Below are 22744 nucleotides of genomic sequence, written 5' to 3' on the forward strand. Positions count from 1 at the left end.
ACAGCATGAGTCCCTCAAACGCACGAGTAGGGCTTCAGCAAATGCGAACTAAGCCAGGAAAATGGATGAAAAAGCTGAATTGAAGATTAAGAATGGGGTAGGGCTCCTCACTGAAACCTGCAAAAGAAACCCTGGCTGGAAGGCAGCATTTTTCATCCACACAGGCTGCCCTGAAATAGATTTGGGTTATGGGGACCCATGCTCTCAACTGCAAGTCACTGTCACATATCTGAAACTTCACCTGCTTTCCGAAAGGGCAGTGCATTTATTTCTTAGGTTATGCTGACCTTTGGAGAGGTATTTTAATAAACGTGCACTTTGCATTTCAAAGAGGTAGAGCAGGCAGACCCTGGACAAAATCCACATATTTATCATGGTTCCAGTTCTAAAAATAAACATTTTTTTCACCCATTTTTCCACAGCATCAGGTTTGCTGTGGCACTGTAATCCCACAGACAGCAGGAGACAAAATTCAGAACCAGAGCCCTCTCCAAGGCTGCTGCTCCCTGGGGCACGGGATGGAGGAGCTACTCAGCTGGGGAGACAATCTTAAACCTGGTTGATCCTGACTTTGCTTGCCCAGACAAGCCAGGGAGGAATAATGCCATGGAGAGCCCTAAAATGATGGAGAGGAGAATACGTTCAAGGAAACCAATGCTACAGCAGAGAGCTAGGATGAGGGCAGCCTGACAGGAGGAGGAGGAGGAGGAGGAGGAAGGAGGGCACTGCCTTCCCCATATGTCATGGGTATATCCGCAGACTGTATTAACTCTACAATCGCTGTATCCAAAAACATCCCCTGGATCCCCCAGCCCTTTCCCAAGGGCCCCCTCCAAGTAAATCCATGACAAAAGGTGTGCAGGACCACAAGGCAGGCAAATTACGGGGCACAGACAGGTGCCAAACAGGGGTGCACAGTGGATAAAGCAAGGACATCACTAGAAGAGAAGTTCCTGGGTCTGCTACCCCGTGGGTGAACAGCTCGTGGGAGACAGAGCTCATCACCCAGGCTGGTCAGAGAAGAGGCTGAAAGGCAGCAGCGAGCAGCCTGAAATCTACCCATTAGCGTTCCCTGCACGGGCGAAAGGGAATCCACCCCACATGCCTGAGCCTTATCTTTATGGCTGCTGCTTTATCAGTAACACTGGAACTTTTTCCTATTACAGTAGATAGTTAGGTCACTGCTGCTGCAACAACCCCGTTGAACATTAAACAAGGCATCTGGAGAGAGGGGGCAGGTGGCTTTTGCTTCCAAACAGGAAAATCCCAACAGGTGAGGACAATGAGGTCAAGTGTACCGCATGATCACAAGCTGGGAGAAAGCACCCTTGCGGACCGAAACTCAACCCCAGTGTAAAGCACCCAGTAAAAGCACGGTCCTCACTGTACTGGTCCCTCTGCATCTTTACTGCCGGAGAGGATGGGGCTGCCCGGGCTGGAGCCTTGCCGGAGGCTGGGAGAAGCGGGCTCGGCTGTTACTGCAGATAACCAACATTAGCACAAAACAGGATTCTGCTCCGACGTGATCTTATCTTCTGAGAACAAGAGATAAAAATCTGTTCACATAGAAACTTAGTGCACTGCCTAGACTAATTTTTTTTTAATACAGAAAACGTGTCGGGGAGCTCTGCTGGAAGTCCTGGTGTCGCCTATTCTACGCTCACCAGTGTGAATTTATAAAGTTAGGCTACTAAATCCGCTACAAGGCTGCCATAAAAAATTGGCCTCGTTTCCAAAGGTGCTGCTGGCTCAAACACTGGAAAACTCAACTTGGCAATTAATAAATATCCCCCATTTAAATCCCTGTGGTTTGCATGACCAGTCTAGAGCCCCTCTTTGATGTGAAGGTCTCCCTGCCTGGTCCTCTAACCTAAGACAAATTTCCAGGGAATTAAAAAACCCCACATGGTTCACTTGCAATAGGGTGACACATACATTGGGGCATCAAAGGGAGACTGAAGAGCCTGTCGTGATTCGCAGGAAATGTGACATTTTTGAAAAGACTAATTTGGGAAGGAGGGGATGAGGAAAGATTCAAGTTGTTTTTTTCATAACAAGAAGGTGTGTTGTGGCACTGAGGTTATGCTCGATGCAAATGTCTCATGGACATACATCATTTTTCACTGCAAAACAGTCCAGAAAATCCCTGGCAGAGAGCAGAGATTGACTTTAACTCACAAAATCAGTACTGTCTGTCTCCCCAAGGATTTTCATGCAAGAAAACCCTCTCGCTTCTGTGGCTAATGCTGGAAACTGGACACTTTAGGGGGGACATTTTTTAAAAAAATACTAAACCATAGTTTTTTCTAGGCAGAGGCTAATGACACATTCTAGTTTTCTAGGTGTTCCTTCACGAAAGCAGAGAGGTATTTGCAAACAGCATTAGGCAAAATCCTTTTGCTCTTATTTTCTCAAACCAGCAAACAAACCAGCAATTCCAGCAGGACCTTGCAGGACTTTTCAGGCTGCTCCATCCCCTGTCTCCCACCGTGCCCTCAGGAAAGGAGCTCCTACATCCTTACTCCTTTCAAATTAAGCCTTTCCCTTGCAGTAGGACGCTCATACAAATGCCAAGTTCAACCACATTATTTAAAAGAATGGTTTCCTTGACAGGAAAGCCAATGCCACGGCTTAGCTCTCCTGGTTAACCAAACGTCACATCATGACACCAGCATGGGAGCCAAAAGACGGCAAGTGCAGCTGAAACACCAATGTCTCTCTCCAAGATCCACCAGCTGGTTCAAAGCAGAAAATAAATCACGACAGAAGATCTGCTCCAAGGATGAAAAGTGTCAACAGCAAATTTTCCATGACCTAGAAGTGATTGCAGAGCCCCAAAGACTGAGGAGAGCCAACACTTTCCCAGATCAAGCAGGAAAACTCCCCCAACCCACTTCCAGACCTTCTGTTTTTGGAAATGTGGGCACATCTTCAAGTCCTCCCCAGCCTCCTTTCAGCTGTAAACTGTGGGATAACGGTGACCTATCACTTCTGCGTTCCTTGTTTCTGTTTTTTCTGCTTTTCTGTTTCTGTTCGTAGGTCTTCACACCTCTTTATCTTTGTGCCTACCTACCAGAACCCTACACTGAACAGTTTTCTTGTGTCCTGTACTTTTAAAAGTTTTCAGGCCTTGGTATTGCCTCCTCATACTCTTTTTCTAGGCTGAAGATGTTTTGCCCTTAGTTTGGCCATATGTTTTCATTTGGTTTAATTAAATAACTCTTTTCATCACATGCAAATGAAAGACCATTTAAATTAAGAAAAAAAAAAAAGGCAGAACAGAATTTCCTAATCTGGAAAAAAGGAAAAATATTCTTTAACCTGAGGGATTTTTATTTCCTTGCAAAAGTGAGACAGCCAAGAAACTGTGGTCTGGTGGTAAATGAACTCAAGCTTGACACAAAGAAAGCTAGTGCATGACTTTGCTGGTGTGGCATTTTCAGAGCAAAGCCAGGAGACCTGACCTAAACCAGTATGGCCTCGTGGATTAGGCTGTGGAAGCAGGGTCTGATATCAGAAAATCTACTGCTGGGTCTGCAAGTATAGGTAAGTCCACCTACGCTCTCCTCCGTCTCCCTGCTCCCCCGTCTCTCTCCTGTTGTGCCGCTCACTGTGTTCATGCAGGAATTTTTGCTGCAAAGTTGGCCCCATCTTTATTACGGGTTTTTAGTTCTCCTGCATATAAATAGCACTAGGAATACACAGAAGCCAGCGATTAAGCACAGGAAAAAAAAAAAAAAATCTCATCTCCCCCGTATTATTAGCGAATCTGGGTCAATGAGTCTGCAACTCTAGTAACAAATTCTTAGACTTGGTTAATGGGAGACAGAGCGAGAGCGAGGAGGGGAGAGATGGAGAAAAGGCAGGGTTCGTGCCGTAATCCCTGCTTAAGTCTCGCAGCGCGAGCGATGAAAGCAGCTGCATGATGGATGAGGAGCCTTGGAAATGGTACAGCTTATTGTAATCCGTTATACGGCCTCGGCACCCAAACCCACTGGCTCGTGTCAGTCAGAAGGCCACACTCACGAGCCAAAGAGCTTCGAAAGTCATAAAAGGTGGGACGCAAAACGAGATGGAAATTTTGGCTACTGGCTAACGATAAAAACATCTTGTCAAAAATAATCAGTCAGCCGCTCTTGCTATAGCTCTTATCGGGAATTTTTGGACTCCGTTCTCGCTAATACGCTGCATGTGCACCGCGTACGATTTCACACGCCAGGAGAGCAAACCTGTGCCTCTTACTTGATGTATTGTGTTTTTGCAAAATTGTTACCTTCTTTAGAAAGTTAAGCTTAACTTGGGGAGAGCAGAGGGCTGCTCAGCTCACTTTATCTTCCAGTCCTAAGCTCAGAGGCCACAGCACGGTTTTGGGAGGTGATCAAAAGCAGTAAGAAGTAAGCAGTTGACATCTGTTTAAGGAACTCCACAAACGATTTCTGAGGACTGCTAGCTTGGGAGACTAAATATTTGCCAAATCCAAACGTTCAGCTTGTCACTCAGTGATTAAAATAGGTATTTTGGTGATTTATTATTTTCATTGTGTTCTAGAAACACACAATAAAGCGCACCGTAAAGCAGAGAGCACTAAAAGATGTAACACTTCGGGCTGGAAAGACTGATCTGGAGGAATGAACTCAGCTGGAGACTGAAAGATGGGAGGAAAGGAGCAGAGATGCAGACAAAAACCCTCATGTTCTCTGGGGTGTCTGGGTTCTGCTTTGATTTACTGAATTCATACAGAAATGGGGTCCAATTTCCATGGATTTACAGTGTTAAACTATTTTTTTTTTCAATGGATGTTACTTTGGGCAGGTCTGAAGCCCACTACCATCTTCTGATGCATCAATTTTTTAAAATCAAGTGTGTTGTGCTTACTGCAAGTTAATGCACCGTCTTCCTCGTGCATTCCCTTTTTCCATAGCCTGACTCAAGGACAGTCCCACAGCACATGTGTCAGGGCACCTTTCTCTCTAATGACTGTTCCTACTGTCATAGGAGAAGGACTTTGTCCTCGGTAGTTTCAGTGCTTTAAAGCATGGCTCTAATACAAATTTTCATGGCATAGAGATATTCTTAATTTTCTAGGATATTTTGCCACTGGGGTCTGTCTCGGAGATCCCCTCCCCATCCTCCCCGCTCCAGGCCAGCAGTGGTCACTGCTGCAGTAGGGACAGACACAGCCTAAGAGCAACCCAAAGCACCCAAAAAACCTGCTATGTTCCTGAGTGCTGCCGGTCCATCAAGGCCTGAAGCCACCACGTGGCTCTGGTTTTGAGGCGGGGAGGGACCCCATTGTGTCTGTAGGAGACCCATGGTATGTTCCTGGTTAATCACACTGCACAGAAAAGATCCTAGTTAGAGTAATTTTCACAGGTTAAAAAACAAATCTGGGTTTGTCTCCTCACCCCCAGTTCTTCTCCATTCCTTAATTCTTAACTTCCAAGACAACTTGTCCCCTACAGACAGCACAAACAGCTCAGGATTGTTTTTCAGAGCAATGCTTTATGTTTAAAAAGCATCGTTCCGAACCGGTGTTTTCCTTGTCCAACCAGGAATGTGATTTGTTGGAGAGTTACAAGAACACGTGAGTGGCATAATCACTGACATTGAAATGGTCCATGCCCTCACCCTCTCCCCTCACTGCCAGAGGAGCACGTAACGACCATTAATGCAAATAGACTCCCTGCTTCCATTGAACCTCTTTTCTTCTGACCAGCTGTACCAAGTCATCTGCACTGGGGATTTATAAATAGTGACCATGTCATTGCAATGTTAATGGCTTTTAATGAAATCAGAGAATGAAATGCATTCCCTTTTAATATCCTCAGAGCAGCAATTTTATTCCACCCCATGGTTTCAATGCAGGGCTTATGGAAAGCGTGCTGGAGCTTGGCACATCCTTCCCACAGCCTGTCAATGTGTCGCTTCCCGCACAGACAGGAACAAGAAGAGGGAAAGAATTTTGTTGTCTCCCTGATGCAGGAAACCCACCCATCCCCGACAGGCAGCGTCACGGCACCGCACCAGGAGCTCGTGAAACAGGGAGGAAAAAAAGGTTTGGAAAGTAATAGTGGTAATTTAGCCTGGCTTTAGATGCACTGTTCTCTGAAAACACCCTAAAAGCCGGCGTTTATGTTGTCTTCATCCCTCTGAATTCGGACCGTGTACAATTTTCACTTATGCCCTTCCCACCTCCAGAAAGCAGGTTTGGAGAAGGGCCAGCACACAAGATGTGCTGTCAGAGCCCCCCCAGTCCGTGTCTGTACCGTCCCATACACGCCAGGGCTGAGCTGTGCCAGGGGCGACTCAGGCGGGGTGTGGGATGCTCAAGCCCAGAAGCGTTATGAGCCCAGTCTGTTTGCCACGTTCAGGAAAAACACAAGAAAACTTTGCCGTAACTGTGGGAATTGTCCAGTGCCAGGACTACAGAGGAAGGAAAGCTGCAAATGAAGGGTAAGAAAGGCACTCGGAGTGATGCTACAGGTGCAGAAAGGAGAGCCTGGCCATTGATTTCTGCCTTCAACTTTTTGCAAAAGAAACTTACGATAAAAGGAACAAACCTGTTATTTTTCTTTGCCTCAAATTTGTTACAGAAACCTCTTTCAGCTTTATCTCCCATCTTCATAGTGGTTCTAAGGGTGTCTTTTTTTTCTCCTCCTAATTACAACTTCTCTATACTCAGAACACAGGAAAGAATTCCATTTAAAAGAGAAAACGGTGGAACAATTTCAGTTCAAACAGGGATGGATAACCAAAGAGACACTAGACTTAACAGTGGCATCCATACAGGGCTTTTGATCTGTCCTAAAGGAGCCACAAAACCACAGGAAAAAGCAAAAAAATAGGCCTGTAGGAAGATGTTCTTTCCAGCAAGCCCTGCTCCCAACATGGTGCAGGATTTTAAAATGTTGTCCACAATTCCTTTTATATTTACACACAGTTTAAACAGTGATCTGGCAGCGAGAGGGGAAAATGCTTTGGGAGGAACGCATGGCTGAGGAACCTAAATAAAGAAGTGGCCAGGTCTTCAATCATCCTATATTTTATATATACAAAGGCTGCGATTCCACTAAGCTTTTCCGAAACAATATGTAAAGAATCCAAAACAGGCCAAAGGAATGGGAATAACTGGTTATAATTAAATATGGGGGGGGAGAAGTACAGCTCTTCCACTCTGCCAGGCCAGTTTCCCCAGAGGCATCACAAAGCAGAAAGGGGTTTGTGGTGGTGGGAACTGTAATGGCTATAGGTAACTGCTCAGGGGCTCATCCAGCCTGGGCTGGGTGGGCTGGTGCCCAAGGCCAACACTCTCCCAAGCAGGGAGATTTTAAATAAATTTCATACTGGCCAAGCTCTCTTTCCAAGTGATCTGAAGGGCTGATGACTTCACTCAACTCATGGACAGCCCAACGTGTACAGTAATATCACGTTCTGTTGGCTGTTCAAGTTAATGTTCAGACAAACAGGCCATAGCTTTTTCTAAACACAGTACGTCTTCAGAAATTAAGCCAAAAATCTTTAAAAAAAAAAAAAAAAAAACAGAAAAAGGAATAAGAGTTCTTTGCTGGTCCAGAAACTGAAGAAAATGTTCCACTAGCAAAAGATGCATCCTTTTTTCCTTGGTTGATTTTTTTTTTAAATTCATAGTTTTCTGCTAAGCTATGAAGCCAGTCTGAGAGGCAGGTGGTTGTGCAACACTTGGCTCCTGCATGGCTGAGCTGTGAGATCCTTTTCCATGATATTTACAGGAATTAATAAGAGGAAACAAGAGCCACTTCAAGACATTAAACTGTCCAAACAAAAGAAAATACAGTCATACCATTACTGGACACAAAATGACCTCAGCCCCTTTCTTCAACTCAAATGTCTTCAATGATTTCAACACAAAAAGGATTTGAGCAAGAGAGGTTTATTTTTAAGCCTCCGTGTCAATCTTCTTAACACCAGTGGGATTTGATCCCAGCACACCTAAGTCAACACCAACATTTTTCTGCCTTTCCTCTCCCTTTGTGGTACCCCAGCCAAGAGATGATAAAGGCAGGTGAACCGAAGGAACCTGGAGATGAGAGACAATTCCTTGCATTGTTGAAGATAAATGCCAGCTTTTTTTGGCCAGAGAAAGGCCAAAGCCTTTTTTTTTTTTTTTTTTTTTTGTTCCTTCCCCTGGAGGAAGGAATCACTCCCAAGAGACGAGGGGAATGTGTGAACTATACAGCAAACAAATGTGTGAACTGTACAGCAAACAAACAGCACCGCAGCCTCAGCAGCGACCGCCCATGGCCGCCTGCCTGCCAGGGGAGGTCCAGGCAACATAAACCACTGGGATTCATCGTGTTTTCCCACCTTTTTAAGCTGGAGCTTGGACCATCCTTCAGCAGAGCACACTTAGTCAACGTCTTCAAAATGCTCTACCAGGAGCTGCAAGCTGTTGTTATTTTTTAATGTATTTTTTATTGTTTATATATCCTTTATAGTCTTAACATTTAAAATTATTCTTCGTAGATCATTTACACCTATAAAACTCCACTGTACAGTCAAACAGCACGCTCCTTGGTAACTATGGAATTGGAAATTTTAGAAATCCCACATGAAACAATATAAACAGCTGTCTAAAACCTCCCGTTTCCACCCAGATGGCTCTTGTTTCAATTAACTGAATCAAACTTAAATTCAGAGAGTCACTCACTGGCCTTGTTTGGTTTTACTTGGAAAAACACACCTATAAATCACACATGGAAAACTGTGGAGAAAAAGAATTTGTTTCTCTTTGGGTGGTTCTTTTGGTTGGGGTTTTTTGTTGTTTTTTTTTTGGTAGAACGAATTTTTATTACCAGACAAAAAATATAAAATTACATGTTGACAGCTTAGAGCCTCTGGTGGTTCTGGCCACAACAAAACACAGGCAGCAGCAGGACTACATGCTGTCCTTCTGCTTCTCCAAAATAGATGGCACCGAGTGTCCCCCATGCTGCCTGTGCCACTCACACCATCTCCCAGGGATTTCTGAGCTGGAAACATGCTGCCAAATGTACGGAAAGCCTGAAGTCATCAAAACAGACCCACACAGGAGCTTTCCCCTGGTCCCAAATCCAGAGGGCACTGAGCGCTACCGGTGCCACCGCTCACCCAGTGCCTTCTTGAAATACCAAATCTGAGCAGTCACTGAAAGAGCTGCAGGAAAGCCCTCTCCTAAGCAACTCCTCCACTGCAGCGACCTGATGCTGGTAGAAGAAGGGGAGAGGCTCAGCTTCCCCAAAACCTCCCTGCATCCCACGGAAAAGCACGTTCCCCCCCAGGAGGCATGTCTGCCCAACCCCTCGCCTGCCAGCACATCGAGGAATTGGCTTCAATGGAGTGAGCTGCACTCTAGATGGCTAAAAATAACCCTGAAAACCATCTAAATGGCGGTGGCCAATGTCCACCCTGGCACAGCGCCGTTGGCTCAGGTCCACGGAGGACTTCCAGCACCTAAGTGCTGTGTGTGCCACGGCAAGGCGTGCATGTGCTTTGGTACTTGTCTGACCTTCTCCTGATGGACAGGCACACCAGAGCACCCACCAAAGACAAACTCATCACCCTTTGCTGGAGAAACCAGCCTGCTGCTTGCAAGAGCTGCTCGTGGTGGATACTAGGAGGGAAAGAGGCCGGGAAGTGGCACAGCCCGTCCTCAGCATCCCCCTGGGATGCACACCGTGCCCCAAATGCCTGCCCCGACCTAGCCCTCCTTACCCCCTCCATTTCCATGCTTCTGTGCATGCTGATACGCTTAAAAACACTGGTTCCTAATGAGAAAGCCCCTTCATTAGCACCACAGTGGGTTTTTTTCAGACAGAGCCTGGGACATGGGACCACCTCCAGGCTGGAGCAGGTGCCTGCCTGACCACAGCAAATTCAGGGATGTTTGCCAGCCCAGCTTCCTATGCTCGCAGAGCTTGGTGAGACAGCAACATGTCCTCCTGTGTCCCATTAGGGTTTTTTAGGCTTCCATGGTCAAGTAGGATCAATAGCAGAAACGTTTCATGCCGTTGCTAAACCACCAGGAGCCTTCACCTGCAACAAGCAGTGCCATATGGTCATGTATTAATGACATATAAAAGCTCTCTGACTGCAATGCTTTCTTTGCTTGGAGAGCACAAGATGCTGAAAAACAGCATCTTATTAGCTTGAGGTGGTGCCGAATAAGGAGGAGCTGCTGGTGGGGCAATACCTGCAGACCCAGCCAAGCCATGAACCTCTCCAAGGCAGAAGCAGCACCAGGAGCCTCCCCTGGCATGGGAATGGACCTGCATGTCCACACTGGGCAAAGCCCTGGTGCTGCACATGCACCCAGGGTTGCATGGGGCCACCAGAAGGATGGAGCTCTGCTGGCATGTCTGACCACCACAGTCCCTAGCATGGATCCCAAGCAGTGCTGTGTCTGTACCCCAGACACCCCCTCTGCCACCAGCCATGCCTTGCCCAAACACCACTTCGGGGAAACAGCCACTTCTCTGGAGAAAAAGCATTTCAGGTCCCAAACCCCACAACCCTCCAAGGCAGCGAAGTGGTGAACTATAAGGCACCATCACTCCCTTCAGCTACTCCTTCATTGCCACAGAGAGAGACAGGTCACAACTAGTGCTCCCAGGGCTGCTCTTAGCCCCGGGGAAAAAGATTACAAAAAAGAGAGGGAGAGCTTTGGAAGAGCGTTGAGTTGACTCAGCAGGGCAGAGACCTGAGGTGACGAGTGTGCAGTAACGAATGACACCTGGAGGTGCACAACAGCAACCTGCTGCCCTGACATCACAAAGTGATGCCCTGGCTCTGTACAGGAATACCAGGTACAGAAAGGGAAAACGCAGGAATATAAGCACAGAAGGGTCTTCGGCACCGATCTACCTACCATTTCAGCCCATCACCTTTAGTCCATTGGAGAGGAGGAAACAGGGACAGCTTGAGGTAGGGCTGTGTTCCTGTCTTGGGGAGGGGGAAATACAGGCACACTGCAGAGACACACGAGGAAAGCTTCTCCATCCTTCTGGGACTGTCTCATGAGGCTCTACCATTCATCTCATCTCAGAGGAACATCTGAGCCACCAGCTAAGGGCTGGTTGACGTGGTTTGGTGATTGATTCTAGTGGCGTGCCCATAGATTTCAGTATCTACAGGAGTGCTGTATTTTGCACGGGTGTATAAACATTTACTAAACAGGAATGCATACACAAAGCTGGTTTGAAAATGGTTTGTTTTAAAATGAGAAGCGGTTTTGACCTCTCTGGAAGGAATGTACCTCTGCCCTCTGCTTAGAGATGGTCAGCTGAATGCTTGAAGAGGGTGGGAGAAATAGTAAACATGTTCAGGGAGCTGCGAAGCAAATTTTTGTTTTTGTTTTGCTTCTAAAATTAGCATTTAATATTTCCAAGAGCAAGAGACATCTCAAAAGAAACACGATCCCTTGAAACTCAATTTCGCAAAGGGTCTAATTTTTAATGAAAATAAATTTTAAAGGAGAAAAATGCGAACGCTTCTATCAAGTGATAAACTCCAGCTGCTCCACGTGGGGCTGGCACCTCAGGGAGAAAGGGCTTTGCAGAGCATTTTACTAAGTCTCACAGGCCAGGAACTCTGAGCCATGGGGGACACCAACCCTGGGCTCCGCACCCTGGCACCCCCGTAACATAGAAGGGAAATAATCTGCACTGCTATTAGAAGTGCTGAAAACCATCACATTTCTTGTTTGAGGGAGGAAAGAACCGTTTTAAGCAATTCATTAATTATGAATATTAAATAAATCAAGTTTTGAAGTTCATTTTGTTACAACTCAAACTTCCGCTATTGTTCTACTCGGTAAAATCAGACTTTCCAGACAGCATCTGTCAATCTGATTATTATGTAGTTAAATGAGGGAGAAAAAATTTTGTTCTCTTTCACCTGCAAAAAGCTATCTGTGCCTTGTAATTATTTGCCTTGATAAATTTAATTTACTTGAATTTTCCCTTCTAGATTTGGCTGGTCAAGTTAAACTACAAAGATTATTCATGGAAAAGCAACCACAGTTGGTTACTAGGATACAAAAAATCACTTAGTACGTTTCTCCAATGAATAATCCCAGCAGAACACATACAAATTCAATAAATTATGAATTTCTCTTTCTCTCTTACATAAACATTGGGGTTGCAAAGGCATTTCTTGGAACCCTTTAAAATAAATTAATATCTTATTCACTATGCAATAGCAAAATGAACAAGAGGGGATAGCCGAGCCTTGCAGGTGAGCTGCATCCTTTGTCTAGACATGAAAGTTATTTTGGAATGAAGCAGGGTGCGAATGGACAGCAGATTCATTATTGGCAGTATCTATGGGCAGACACTGGTATTTGGCACGTTCACGTGCCTTTTCAAAGCGGGTAACGTAAGCAGTAAAATAAGCTAATTTGGAAGAAGGCATTCTTATTTCAGAAAAAAAAAATAAATATCTCTTCCTGCACAATCCCATGTATACAAAAGGTCTTACGCAAAAGCACTTGTTGCCAGATCTCTGAACCTACACGGTGAAGCGCGACAAGTTCTCCTGCACCGGGTGGTGGTGCCAAGGCAGGGCCAGCACCCACCGCGCAACTGCCAGGGCTGAGGGGCAAGACAAACTGCAGCCAGGCTACAGCTACCACTCATCAGACATCTCTGGAAACAACACCCAGACTCAAAAATTGATTTTTGGATACTTCACAGCATTTGGTCTTTTTTATGTGTGTGTGTGTGGTTGTATCTTGCTCTGTCTTTTCCTAGCCCTCATAATACCCCCTAATAACAGGAATCCCCAGGCGTGACTCGGTCCAGACTGCTGCTCAAGGCTGAGGTATTTAAAGACACGCTATAGAGTCTGTTGGCTAAGATCAGTTTTTATAATCTTTAACCGAGATGGATTTCCTTGAAATTCTGACTTGCAAAGCATCTGTCCTTCTCACCCTCTCCCTTTGATCACATCAGCAGCACAAGCAGTGCTGTTCTGCTGCTGGCAAATCACCCAGTAATTGCTATTTAAGACTCACAAATCAGATGCCAGTGTGAAGATCTGCCTCGTACTCTTCAAAGGACATCTCCTTTCCAGGAGAGATAAACCAAAATGCCTGGCACACCAAAATATCTGCAAGCCTTCTTCCATGCAAGTGCAGGGAAGCTCTGCTGGCATGGAGCTTTCCTTCCCTGCACACATGGTCTCAATGTTGAACTTCTATTTTTCAGCTCTCTCTGCCCACAAAGCTCTCGTGCAGACAGAATCACAGAATCACATGGGGTTGGAAGGGATCTCTGGAGATCATAGAGTCCAAACCCCTGCCAGAGCAGGTCCACCCAGAGCATGTCACACAGGAACGTGCCTAGGTGGGTTTTGAATGTCTCCAGAGAAGGAGACTAAACCACCTCCCTGGGCAGCCTCTTCCAGGGCTCTGCCACCCTCAAAGTAAAGAAATTCCTTCTCATGTTTAGGTGGAACTTCTTATATTCAAGTTTGTGCCCATTTCCTCTTGTCCTATCCCTGGGCACTACTGAAAAAAGACTGGCCCCATTCTCTTGACACCCACCCTTTATGTATAAGCATTGATCAGATCCCCCCTCAGCCTTCTCTTCTCCAAACTAAATAGACCCAAGTCCCTCAGTCTTTCCTCATAAGGGAGATGCTTTATGCCCCTCATCATCTTTGTAGCCCTCTGCTGTACCCTCTCCAGCAGTTGCCTGACCTTCTTGAACTGGGGAGCTCAGAACTGGACACAGTGCTCCAGATGGGGCCTCATCAGGGCAGAGACCCCATGCCGTGTCCCTGTGTCCCCGCAGGTTCATCCCCAGCCTGTCCAGCACAGGGCCATGTTCACCAGTCAGCCACGGAGTCCTGAGGGGCACCGTGCTCCAGAGCAAACCCAACACTGATCGGCAGATAAAAGTCGAGCCACTTAAACACTCTTTCCATTGTGCAGTTTGTCCCCATGAACCATCAGATGAAAGTTATCTCTGTTTTATAAGCCAGCACAATGGCCACGGCGCAATATACCAGTCAGTGCTCTTTATCACTAAATGTGAAGCAAGAGCCAGTTAGTAAATGATTTCAGTTTTCATACTCAGAAACCCTTTCACCTTGCAGGATAATGTAATCAAGACTTTTTGATGGTGTCCTGAGGAAAGCACTGCCAAAGAACAGCCCCTTAAAGAGGCGTTTGTTTCTTGGGGGCACCTCTCTTTGGCAGGAGCCTGCAGGGATTACCTAGCCCACCTTCACCCTCGGATGGGACCAGCTCTAACAATGCCATTCCTAACTGATGAACAACAAACTTGTTCTTCAAGACCTCCAGTGACACAGATATCCAAATTTACTGTACTCCATCAAGGCTTTCCTTCAGTGTTAACCTGCCCGGCTGGTTTCTGGAGAGCTTGTCTCCAAGGTCCTGGTCCTGTCTTCTCCTAAAAAGCCTGTATTGTACTGCAGCCTCTTAGCTGCTCCTCCTATCAGCAATTTTGGGACCATCAGGACACTAGACCAGACAGATCTCAAGCCCCAAGTGTTTTCTGTTACCAAAAAAACCAAAACCCCTCTATCCAACCTTGTCAAGTTCAAGACCCCAAGAAATAGCAATTTCCCCTCATTAGGAATTATGCTTTCAACCTTAGCATCACACCAAGGAGATAACTTTTGGACTCCACTCCATAAATTACAGAACGTGTTAAGCTGAGAAGCTGGTGCCCTGATGAGACCAAAACAGATAACCGGCTGAGAAAAGCTGTTGCCACAGTGTTAGTTATCGCTGAGGAAAGAGAGATAAACCTGAATGAAATTATTTCATTTCTGCTGCCAAATGGGATATTCTGTCTTTTATCTTTGCCTTGTCAAGGCAGGGCTTGGCAGATTTCAAATTTGAGTTATGGAGGAGGACAAAAATCAAACAACTTTTTTCCCTGACATTTGGAAACCTGATGGAAAACTTTCACTCAGGGTAAGTCTCCCTTGACTGGCTGTTCCCTGTGTTGCCACACGGGCAATGAAAAATAAGAGCTTTGCTTTTATGTGATCTATTCATTTCTCCCACATAGCCATAAGACATGATGCCATCAGGAGTGCAGTCACAAGAAATCTGGAGTCACAGACAAATGGATGGTTAACACAGAAGAATTCCTAAAGTACAAGAGTCTCATTATTATGTAAATATTCACAGTGCAACAAGAAAAATGCGAAAACAAATCCTGTTATACGTAACTACCTACCCAGCTACTCTACAAACACAACTCCATCCATTTTTCTCCCTAGAAAGCATCATTAGTTCTTAAAAAAAGTTCTAAATGTAATTTCCCTGCTGCACTGAAAATCTTTGAAATGCAGTTAAAATGTTTTTTCTTCAAAGAATCTTCCCGTGTAATTCCAGCAGCAAGTGAGAAGTCATTTCTTATCTTCTAATTTGGTTTCTTTACACCAGTCCTGTTGGTGTAGAAAGGTAAAAATGACATGGTGGAGCACGGAGCTGGAGCACGGAAAGGGATGGGGCCTGATCCTCTCAACAGGAGATGTCTGAGCTGCTGCACTGCCAGAGGTCTGAAAGCACCAAGAGAGAAAAAACTCCTGGGTGGAAAGCAAGCCCTGCTTACACAAAGCAGAGGAAGATATCTCCCTGGACACAGAGGGGAAAAATAAATTAACAAGCAAGAAATCACTTTCCCCTCCCTCACTCCTCCCCAAAGCCCCGCTGCAACTGTTCAGACACCAGAAATTTAACATTCCAGCACTCAATAATTGAGACAACTGAGCATCCAGGTCTGAAGGGAAAAGCTAGCACGGGTACGCTGAGATACAGCTTTCAACCAGACGTCTCGGTGCCAGTGATTCATGGTTTTTAACATAGAAGGGGAAAAAAATACAGCCATCCTCAAGACATGGAACAACCTAGAGTAAACAGCATCTCCTTTCCATCAAGGATGTCTTCCCCTGGGCACATCTTGTCTAAAGGCCCATTGTTAAGGGACTGCCCCAAGTAATGCCTCTGGGCAGTCCTGCTGTATTTGCAGTATGAAAAGAGGTGGGATGGGGAGGTTTTCAGAGAAGTGGTTGCACCTCACAACCTAAGAGCACCGGGGCCATCAAACAGACACATGGACCATTGATGCAGGGTCAGTCCCCTCCTGCACACAGCAGGTTAGTGACGCCAAGGGCAAGAGTGGAGAAGCTGCCTAAAAGAAAATACAGAACAAAGGATGGAAATGCAGCAGAACTTCTCCAGCTGCCGCAGACAGAAAAGCCTCCCCCAGATGTGACACGGAGCCAGGTCCCTTCCGACAGCCCTTGGGGCTCCCACATCTTTCTGGGCTTGTTGGTGAGAGAGCACACATCTGCCCTCAGGGCAGAGGCTGGAGAACGCTTCACCGGCCAAACTCTATTTTGATGCCAGGAAGCCCCAAATGAGCGTGTGGCCGAGGAGCTCATTAGGAGCAGGGATGGTGCACGTCGTGAGTCAGCCCTGCGGTTTGGCCGCCGTGGCAAGAAGCAGGCACGGGATGCCAAACTGCTCCAGGCACAAGAAAGAAGACAAACAACGGAGATAAGACCAAATGAAATACAAAGAGAAGAGACGGAGGAGATTGCACACACCTTCCCCATAAGGAAACTCAGATGGGATCTGACACGTGTTTCAGGGGATCACACCTGGCCTCACCCCATCTTGCAGCTCATGAAAGGGTTCTCGCTAGCTCTACTCCTGCCTGCCTCAGCAGATTTGCTTCCCTGCTTCTCTCTGAACCCACCACATCCATCACGGTGACATGCACACTCCACCTTAGGAAAGCCTGCTCTTATTTTAGCTACCGACTCGCGCAGATAGGCTCTATAAACAGCGGGATGCTGATGGGAAAGAAAATCTTTCCTTCCAAGGCAAACTGTGCAGCAGGACACTGACTGTCCAAAAGCACAACTCCAAAATTCACTGAGCTTGAATTCTAAATCCACTGGAGCTAATGAGGACACGCGTGCTCATTTGCATTCCTAATTGAAAAGCGATTGAAAGTGCAAGGAGGATCCTTACTAGAATGGGAAGAGAAGCATGGCATAAGCTTCAAGGTGACTCATCCTTTTCATGTCAAGAAAACACTAATGCCCGCAAATTCAAACTTGACTGCCTGAAGTTAAACACCTTTAACATCCTTAAGCACCTCCATAGGCTGACAAATCATAACGTGCTGGGAAGCAGCAATTTCCTTTGCCTGCGGTGAGGGCTCTCTAAGAGTTTTGCCTACACACACAGACTCAGGGCTGTGCTTTTAAGCATCTACAGTAGGGTCAGATGGTGACACACGGGTCCTTCCGACCTGCGGCAATTTTCCAAAGAAATAAAAGGGAAAAAGAGCTGTTTGCCAGATACCCCACCTCTCAGTAAAGCAATTCCCCTCTAGAGCATAAACAATAAGATAGAAGAGAGGGCACCTGCCCAGCACTATGCAGGGTGAGAGTGGAGAGCCACCAGAAGCTCTCTCTTTAATGACACACTTGGCAATGTGTGACAGGACAGGGGCCACGGGGCACCACACACAGCTCCTGCTGCACCATCCTGACGGGTGATGCCTTCCTACATTCAAGTACAGTTGTTTCTCCAGACTCAACAGCCGAGATGCCGATGGTAGCGCTGAATTAATCACGCCAGTTGGCTGCAGCACATTTTTGGGTATGTACTGTGTGAGGCTGGTTAAAGATAGTCCTCAGTATACGATCAACCTGTTCCAGCTCTAAATCACAGGGAAGGCTGAGCCGTTTCACGGGTTTCCTTTTGAAGAGTGGAAAAGTAGAAAGCTACAAAAGAAGCAGCGAATTAATCTTTTTCTTTTTTTTTTTTCACTTCTATGACCTTCCTCCTGGAGTTGCTTCATGCTTGCATGTTAATTAATTAACTCCCGTATACCCATGTGAGCCAAGCAGTGTTTCCTACCTCTCCTACATACAAAGCAAGACTCCGATAAAGCCACCTGCTCTACGGTGACACAGGGAGTCAGCAGCAAAATCAACGACAGACTCTAGAAACCTGAAGTCCCAGACTAAAAGAGGCAGAAAAACAGGCAAAATGGGGCTGTTATTGAGGCAGGATTAACACCTGTAATCAGTGCTGATCAGAGTTGAACCAAACCCAAACCAAAAACTGGTCTGAACAGGTACCTTTTTCACTCAAACCAGAACAACCTGAAGTGTTATTTTGTAGTTTTGTTGAAGTCAGACTGGAACCAAACCAAACAATTTAGTGAACTCATTCCCTACGCACAATACCGAGAACTCCTCCTACAGTATATCACTAGCAACTGGAGGGGGAGGAGGGACCAGAGAACAAATCCAAATGAAAATGCTCCTTGAAGCTGAGATTTTAGCCCCTGGATAAGGCACAGAGATCTCTTCCCACTCTGTGGTTTTTGCTATTCATTTCATACAAAAGAATTGCATATATTATGATAACAGGCATAAGTATTTTTAAAAGGATACACAGAAACATCACATTTTACCCACAAGCTATAAATTCCTGCTGCTCTACTGTAACCAGGACCCTACAACCACCACCATCAGCCCAATGAAAGCCTAAACTTGGGATTTCTGACTTGCTGAGAAAGGGTTAATTATTATTATTAAGAATACAAAATAATTTCTTGAAACTAAGAAATCGAAGTCATTTCTGCCAGAACAAGCCCCATTCTCCCTTGTGTTTACCAGACACAAATGCCACTCATACTTGGTATTCCTCGCAGTTGTGAGGAAGGCTGTGGGAGAAGCACTGCAACCAGATCCCAGCCGGATTCTTAAAAGGGAATTTGGCTCCTTTGTTAAATACCAATGACCCTATTTGGGCCAGGATCAACAACTGGATCCCAACTGGAAAGTCCTTTATTCGTTCTTTGGCCAACAAGTGCCTCCTGCCTGCCCATGGCAGCAGTTGTCCACGCTCACCCCACCATGACAAGCTGCCGTGCACCGCCAGGACACTTGCTGCCTGCCCAACTCTCCTCGACGTTGTTCCTCGCTTTTTCCTGCACCTCACAACTCCATGTAGGGGCTTCGCCGGGTCAGGAGAATTTTGACCTCTCCCAGCCTGCCAGCCCTCACGTCCCGCTGGGCTCCCCACATCTTCACGGAAGGCTTCATGACCCTATCTGGCTACTAACCATTTTTGGAGCCCTGTTGAAAGCGTCTGCTAAGGAAAGCTAATTAGCACGGAGAAATTAGCACCATCCATGATGCTGGGGTGCAGATGGGTGCTGCTTGCTGCCTCGCTCGCCAGTGAGTTAACTCAAGAGAGCAACTCCTCCGTGGAGCAGCCATAAAGCCCGATGTCGGTATGTGACCCATCCACCACCAGCATCCACGCGGCCTCCCAGCCCACTCTGCAGGTCAGGACAAGTTCCACCCATCAGCTGTAATGCTGCACACCTAGTTTGTCACCTGTAGGAAACAGAAAACCGGCGTGCCTCGATAATAAAGAATTCACTCTTGCCTAACCACCTGCCTGCAAACCGTCTCGAGCAACGGGCAGCGGGAAGGCAGGAAAATACGGACAAACATGTGTAAATTCCCACACGGCGCTGGAGATGGAGCGGGAGATTCTCCCACTGGAGATACAAGAAGGGTTGGCAAAGGGTGAGCGTTTGGGACCGGCACCATGGAGGAGCCCAAAGGCGAGGAGCTCCTGCTCACCCTCCAGGGCCCGGCCAGCCGCAGGAGGCAACCATCCTGCCGGAGGAATGTGTCACGTATCATTGAGCTGTCATCTAGATACGAGCAATTTCCACCACCACCTCAGGACCGTTGTTAAGCGTATCTGACACATCTCAGCTCTCTTCCATTCAAATGCCTCCTCAACCGGTTCAAATATAGAAGCTGCCTTTCATTAGCCCCAGCCTATTACTCATTTCAATACCACTCTGGTTAGAAACCTCGCTGTTAATTTGACAAAGCCTCCATCCATTGTGTGTTAACCATCAGACTCTTGGCAAACACAAGTTTCCCAAGCTCCTGATACAAATTCCTCCGGCACCGATAGCGTGTGCTCTTGTATCATTGCATGGAAACGTGGAGAGAAAGGCTGAGGCTGTGCAAGGATTTAAAGATGCAACAAGCACAGAAAACGTATTCAATCAAACTTAGGCATAAAAAATGAGTCGAACTGCTTTCAATAGGATTTAAAATTTAATTCCGCTATTTGAGAAGAGTATTTCCATTTCTATATAAAACCTGAATTGTTGATTGTTTGGCTTTTCCAGGAGCCAAATGATGACGGTCCCCCCACATTTCCTCTACACTTGATCAGAATGGAAAGACATTTTCCACCTTCAGCTATTAATGGTGAATGAAACAACAAAAGGGGAACAACATCTGTAAGCTTCTACAGTTAATCGATTTAACACAACAGGGAGGCAAATTTTAGTTTGGGGGTGTTCCAGTTTGGGTTTTTTTTTTACTAAATAAACTACTTCAGCCAATGGGACAGGGGAGGGCAATTCCTCTATTAGTAAAAACAAGAATGGAAGTGCATTGCTCAGTCTGTCAGGGTGAAGAGGTGCATTTTGGACAAAGAAGAGGAAAGACTTAATTCTGATTGATTATCTTTGAGTAATTCTAAACAGTCATAGCATTTATAAGTAGGATTTCATCCAACAACGCAGTCTTCCAGAAAAACTTTATAATTTTCAAAAGGGCCGTTCCAAGAACAGTTCTAAACCTGCTTCCCTCCGTAATGCCATTTGGATAATGAAAGACAAACAACGCATCCGACCACATCAATATGAAAAATTGCTGAATTGTGTCCAACTCGACAAATACGTTTCTAAACTTCCAATTGCAAACATCCAAAATCTCTTCTGCAGCCACAGGTTAACAGCTTCTTTTAACTGTCATTACTCTAAAAACTGAACACAGCTGAGTTTGAGGAAAAGACACATTTTCAGCATCTTCCAGCATATTAGCAAACGGTGTTCAAGTGTCCTGCGTGTTTTTGCCTTGCGCAATTTGACAAATGTTTGCACATGGACTATCCCCAGCAAAGCAATCCCTGCAGACGGTCTCCACCTGGCAGGACGGATTTTCTAGGCTGGATTTTCTGGACGGAAATTTTCTAGGCCACCAGAACAATGTTAGAGTTGGGAGGTCTACATCAATCAAGTCTTCAGTTCTTTCCATCAAACTTTTCCTTTTTCTTAACAACTCCTTTTGAAAGCACCGCTAGGAACTCTTTAATCACAGAACTGCGGTACAACTGATGTCATCCCTTTTTTTAAATTCACGTGTGTAAGGCTGTGCATATGAAGGCTGCTCAGGAGAGACTGTTCTAGCAATAGGCAGAACAGTGATACAACTCCCAGCCTTCTGGAACAGAGCTCACAGCTAGATCCCACGTCCCAGCAGGTACAGATATTTTTTCTTTGGGAAGTTCTAGCCTTACTGAGGTGACCTCCCCTGACCCAAGGATATTTCCCTGGCTCTGCCAGGTCTTTTTTTTTTGCATGCACCCCTGGATGTTGCCTCGAGCTGAAAAGCTGACCCACAAAATGGATTTTCGCCAAGGTCACGCACTCTTTACAATGCCTCTATTTGCCAGTTAGTGAGGTATTTAAAAAAAATGAAAACTTCCATATTGTGAAAGGAGCTAATTTCCCATTTAAACGTAATAGAGAACAAGAAGAGATGCAACTAGAAATCTAATCACAGGTTCATGGCTAAACCACAAGCCTAGCAGCTTTCTTTTGTGCCCTGAAGGTCCCAAGCACCCTCTCCTTGCAAAGACAATATGTGGCACATCCAAATGCAAATCTATTCCTCTCTTTATTTCTATATTCAGCTCCCTGGCTGATTACAGGGAGGCATGTGTGTGTATTCAATAGGTCCTCCTGCTTCTTTAAATAAGTTTAATAATACCCTTTTTATTTATGAGAGGCCAAAGTACAAAGGATGCAACGCAGGAGCTCTGCAAGAGCAGAAAGGAAAAGAAAAGCAAACTAGCTGAAGATACAGACTGGCAAGGGCTCAGTAATTCAATACTGTTGATTCTATAGAGACCAACTGCTTTTACTGTGCACTGACTCTCTGAGGAGGAAAAAAGCCCCACACTTACGAACTTGCAAAGGAAAAGAATCTGTACATATCTTGTGTAAGAGAAGAATTCGCTAAAAAGGCAGTTTAAAACCAGGGCAGGCTACCAAACATTTCAGACCTGCCTTCAAACAGTTTTCCTCTGGTGACTCCGAGCAACTAACGTTTCACCACGTTAAAAAGTTGGATTAAAAAAAAAGGGAGGGGAGGAATGGGGGACTGGTAATGAAAAAGACAGCCTCTAGAAGAAAGGATTGGACTGAGGGGCTGGGGATCGCTGCTTCAGCTGGGAGAACAGCTCCGCTTCACCCCATTTTGCAGCTCCCACATGGGCGAAGCTGTACCCCCCCACCTGAGCATCCCCGCCTCCGTGCCCCTCCCGGTGGGGAACGTTAAAAATAACGAGAATAATAACAATATTTAAAAAAAAAATAATAATATTCGGCTTATCCCGGGCTGCAGGGCTGAGACCCGGGGGTGGCACAGCCATCCCGCCCGCCCCGGCTCACCCCCGTTTCTCCCCCAGCATCTCCCGGGACGGGGCACCGCGGCTCCCCCGCACCCCGTTTAACGCACACATACACACACGCACCCCCTCCCCGCAACAGACACCCCCAACCTCCGCCGGTACCTGCCAGGGTCTTGTGCACGGTGTTGCCCATGGCTCCGCTCGGCGGCG

At 46.1% G+C, this 22744-nt stretch overlaps 1 protein-coding gene across 3 annotated transcripts in view; it reads right to left on the reverse strand.

Moving 5' to 3' along the window:
• Positions 1-22744, reverse strand: part of NEURL1B (neuralized E3 ubiquitin protein ligase 1B) — a 163909-nt gene that overhangs the window by 13916 nt on the left and 127249 nt on the right. Inside the window, exon 1 of one of the 3 annotated variants that reach the window (XM_014948256.1) lies at positions 22697-22738. The exons of the other annotated variants lie outside the window; for them this stretch is intronic. Within the exon in view, the coding sequence (XP_014803742.1) occupies positions 22697-22727 (31 nt within the window). The 5' untranslated portion in view covers positions 22728-22738. Of the gene's footprint in view, positions 1-22696; positions 22739-22744 lie in introns of those variants that run through there. 3 annotated transcript variants of the gene reach the window in all.

Source organism: Calidris pugnax, unplaced genomic scaffold, assembly GCF_001431845.1.
Source record: "Calidris pugnax isolate Ruff unplaced genomic scaffold, ASM143184v1 scaffold27, whole genome shotgun sequence".
Taxonomy (NCBI): domain Eukaryota; kingdom Metazoa; phylum Chordata; class Aves; order Charadriiformes; family Scolopacidae; genus Calidris; species Calidris pugnax.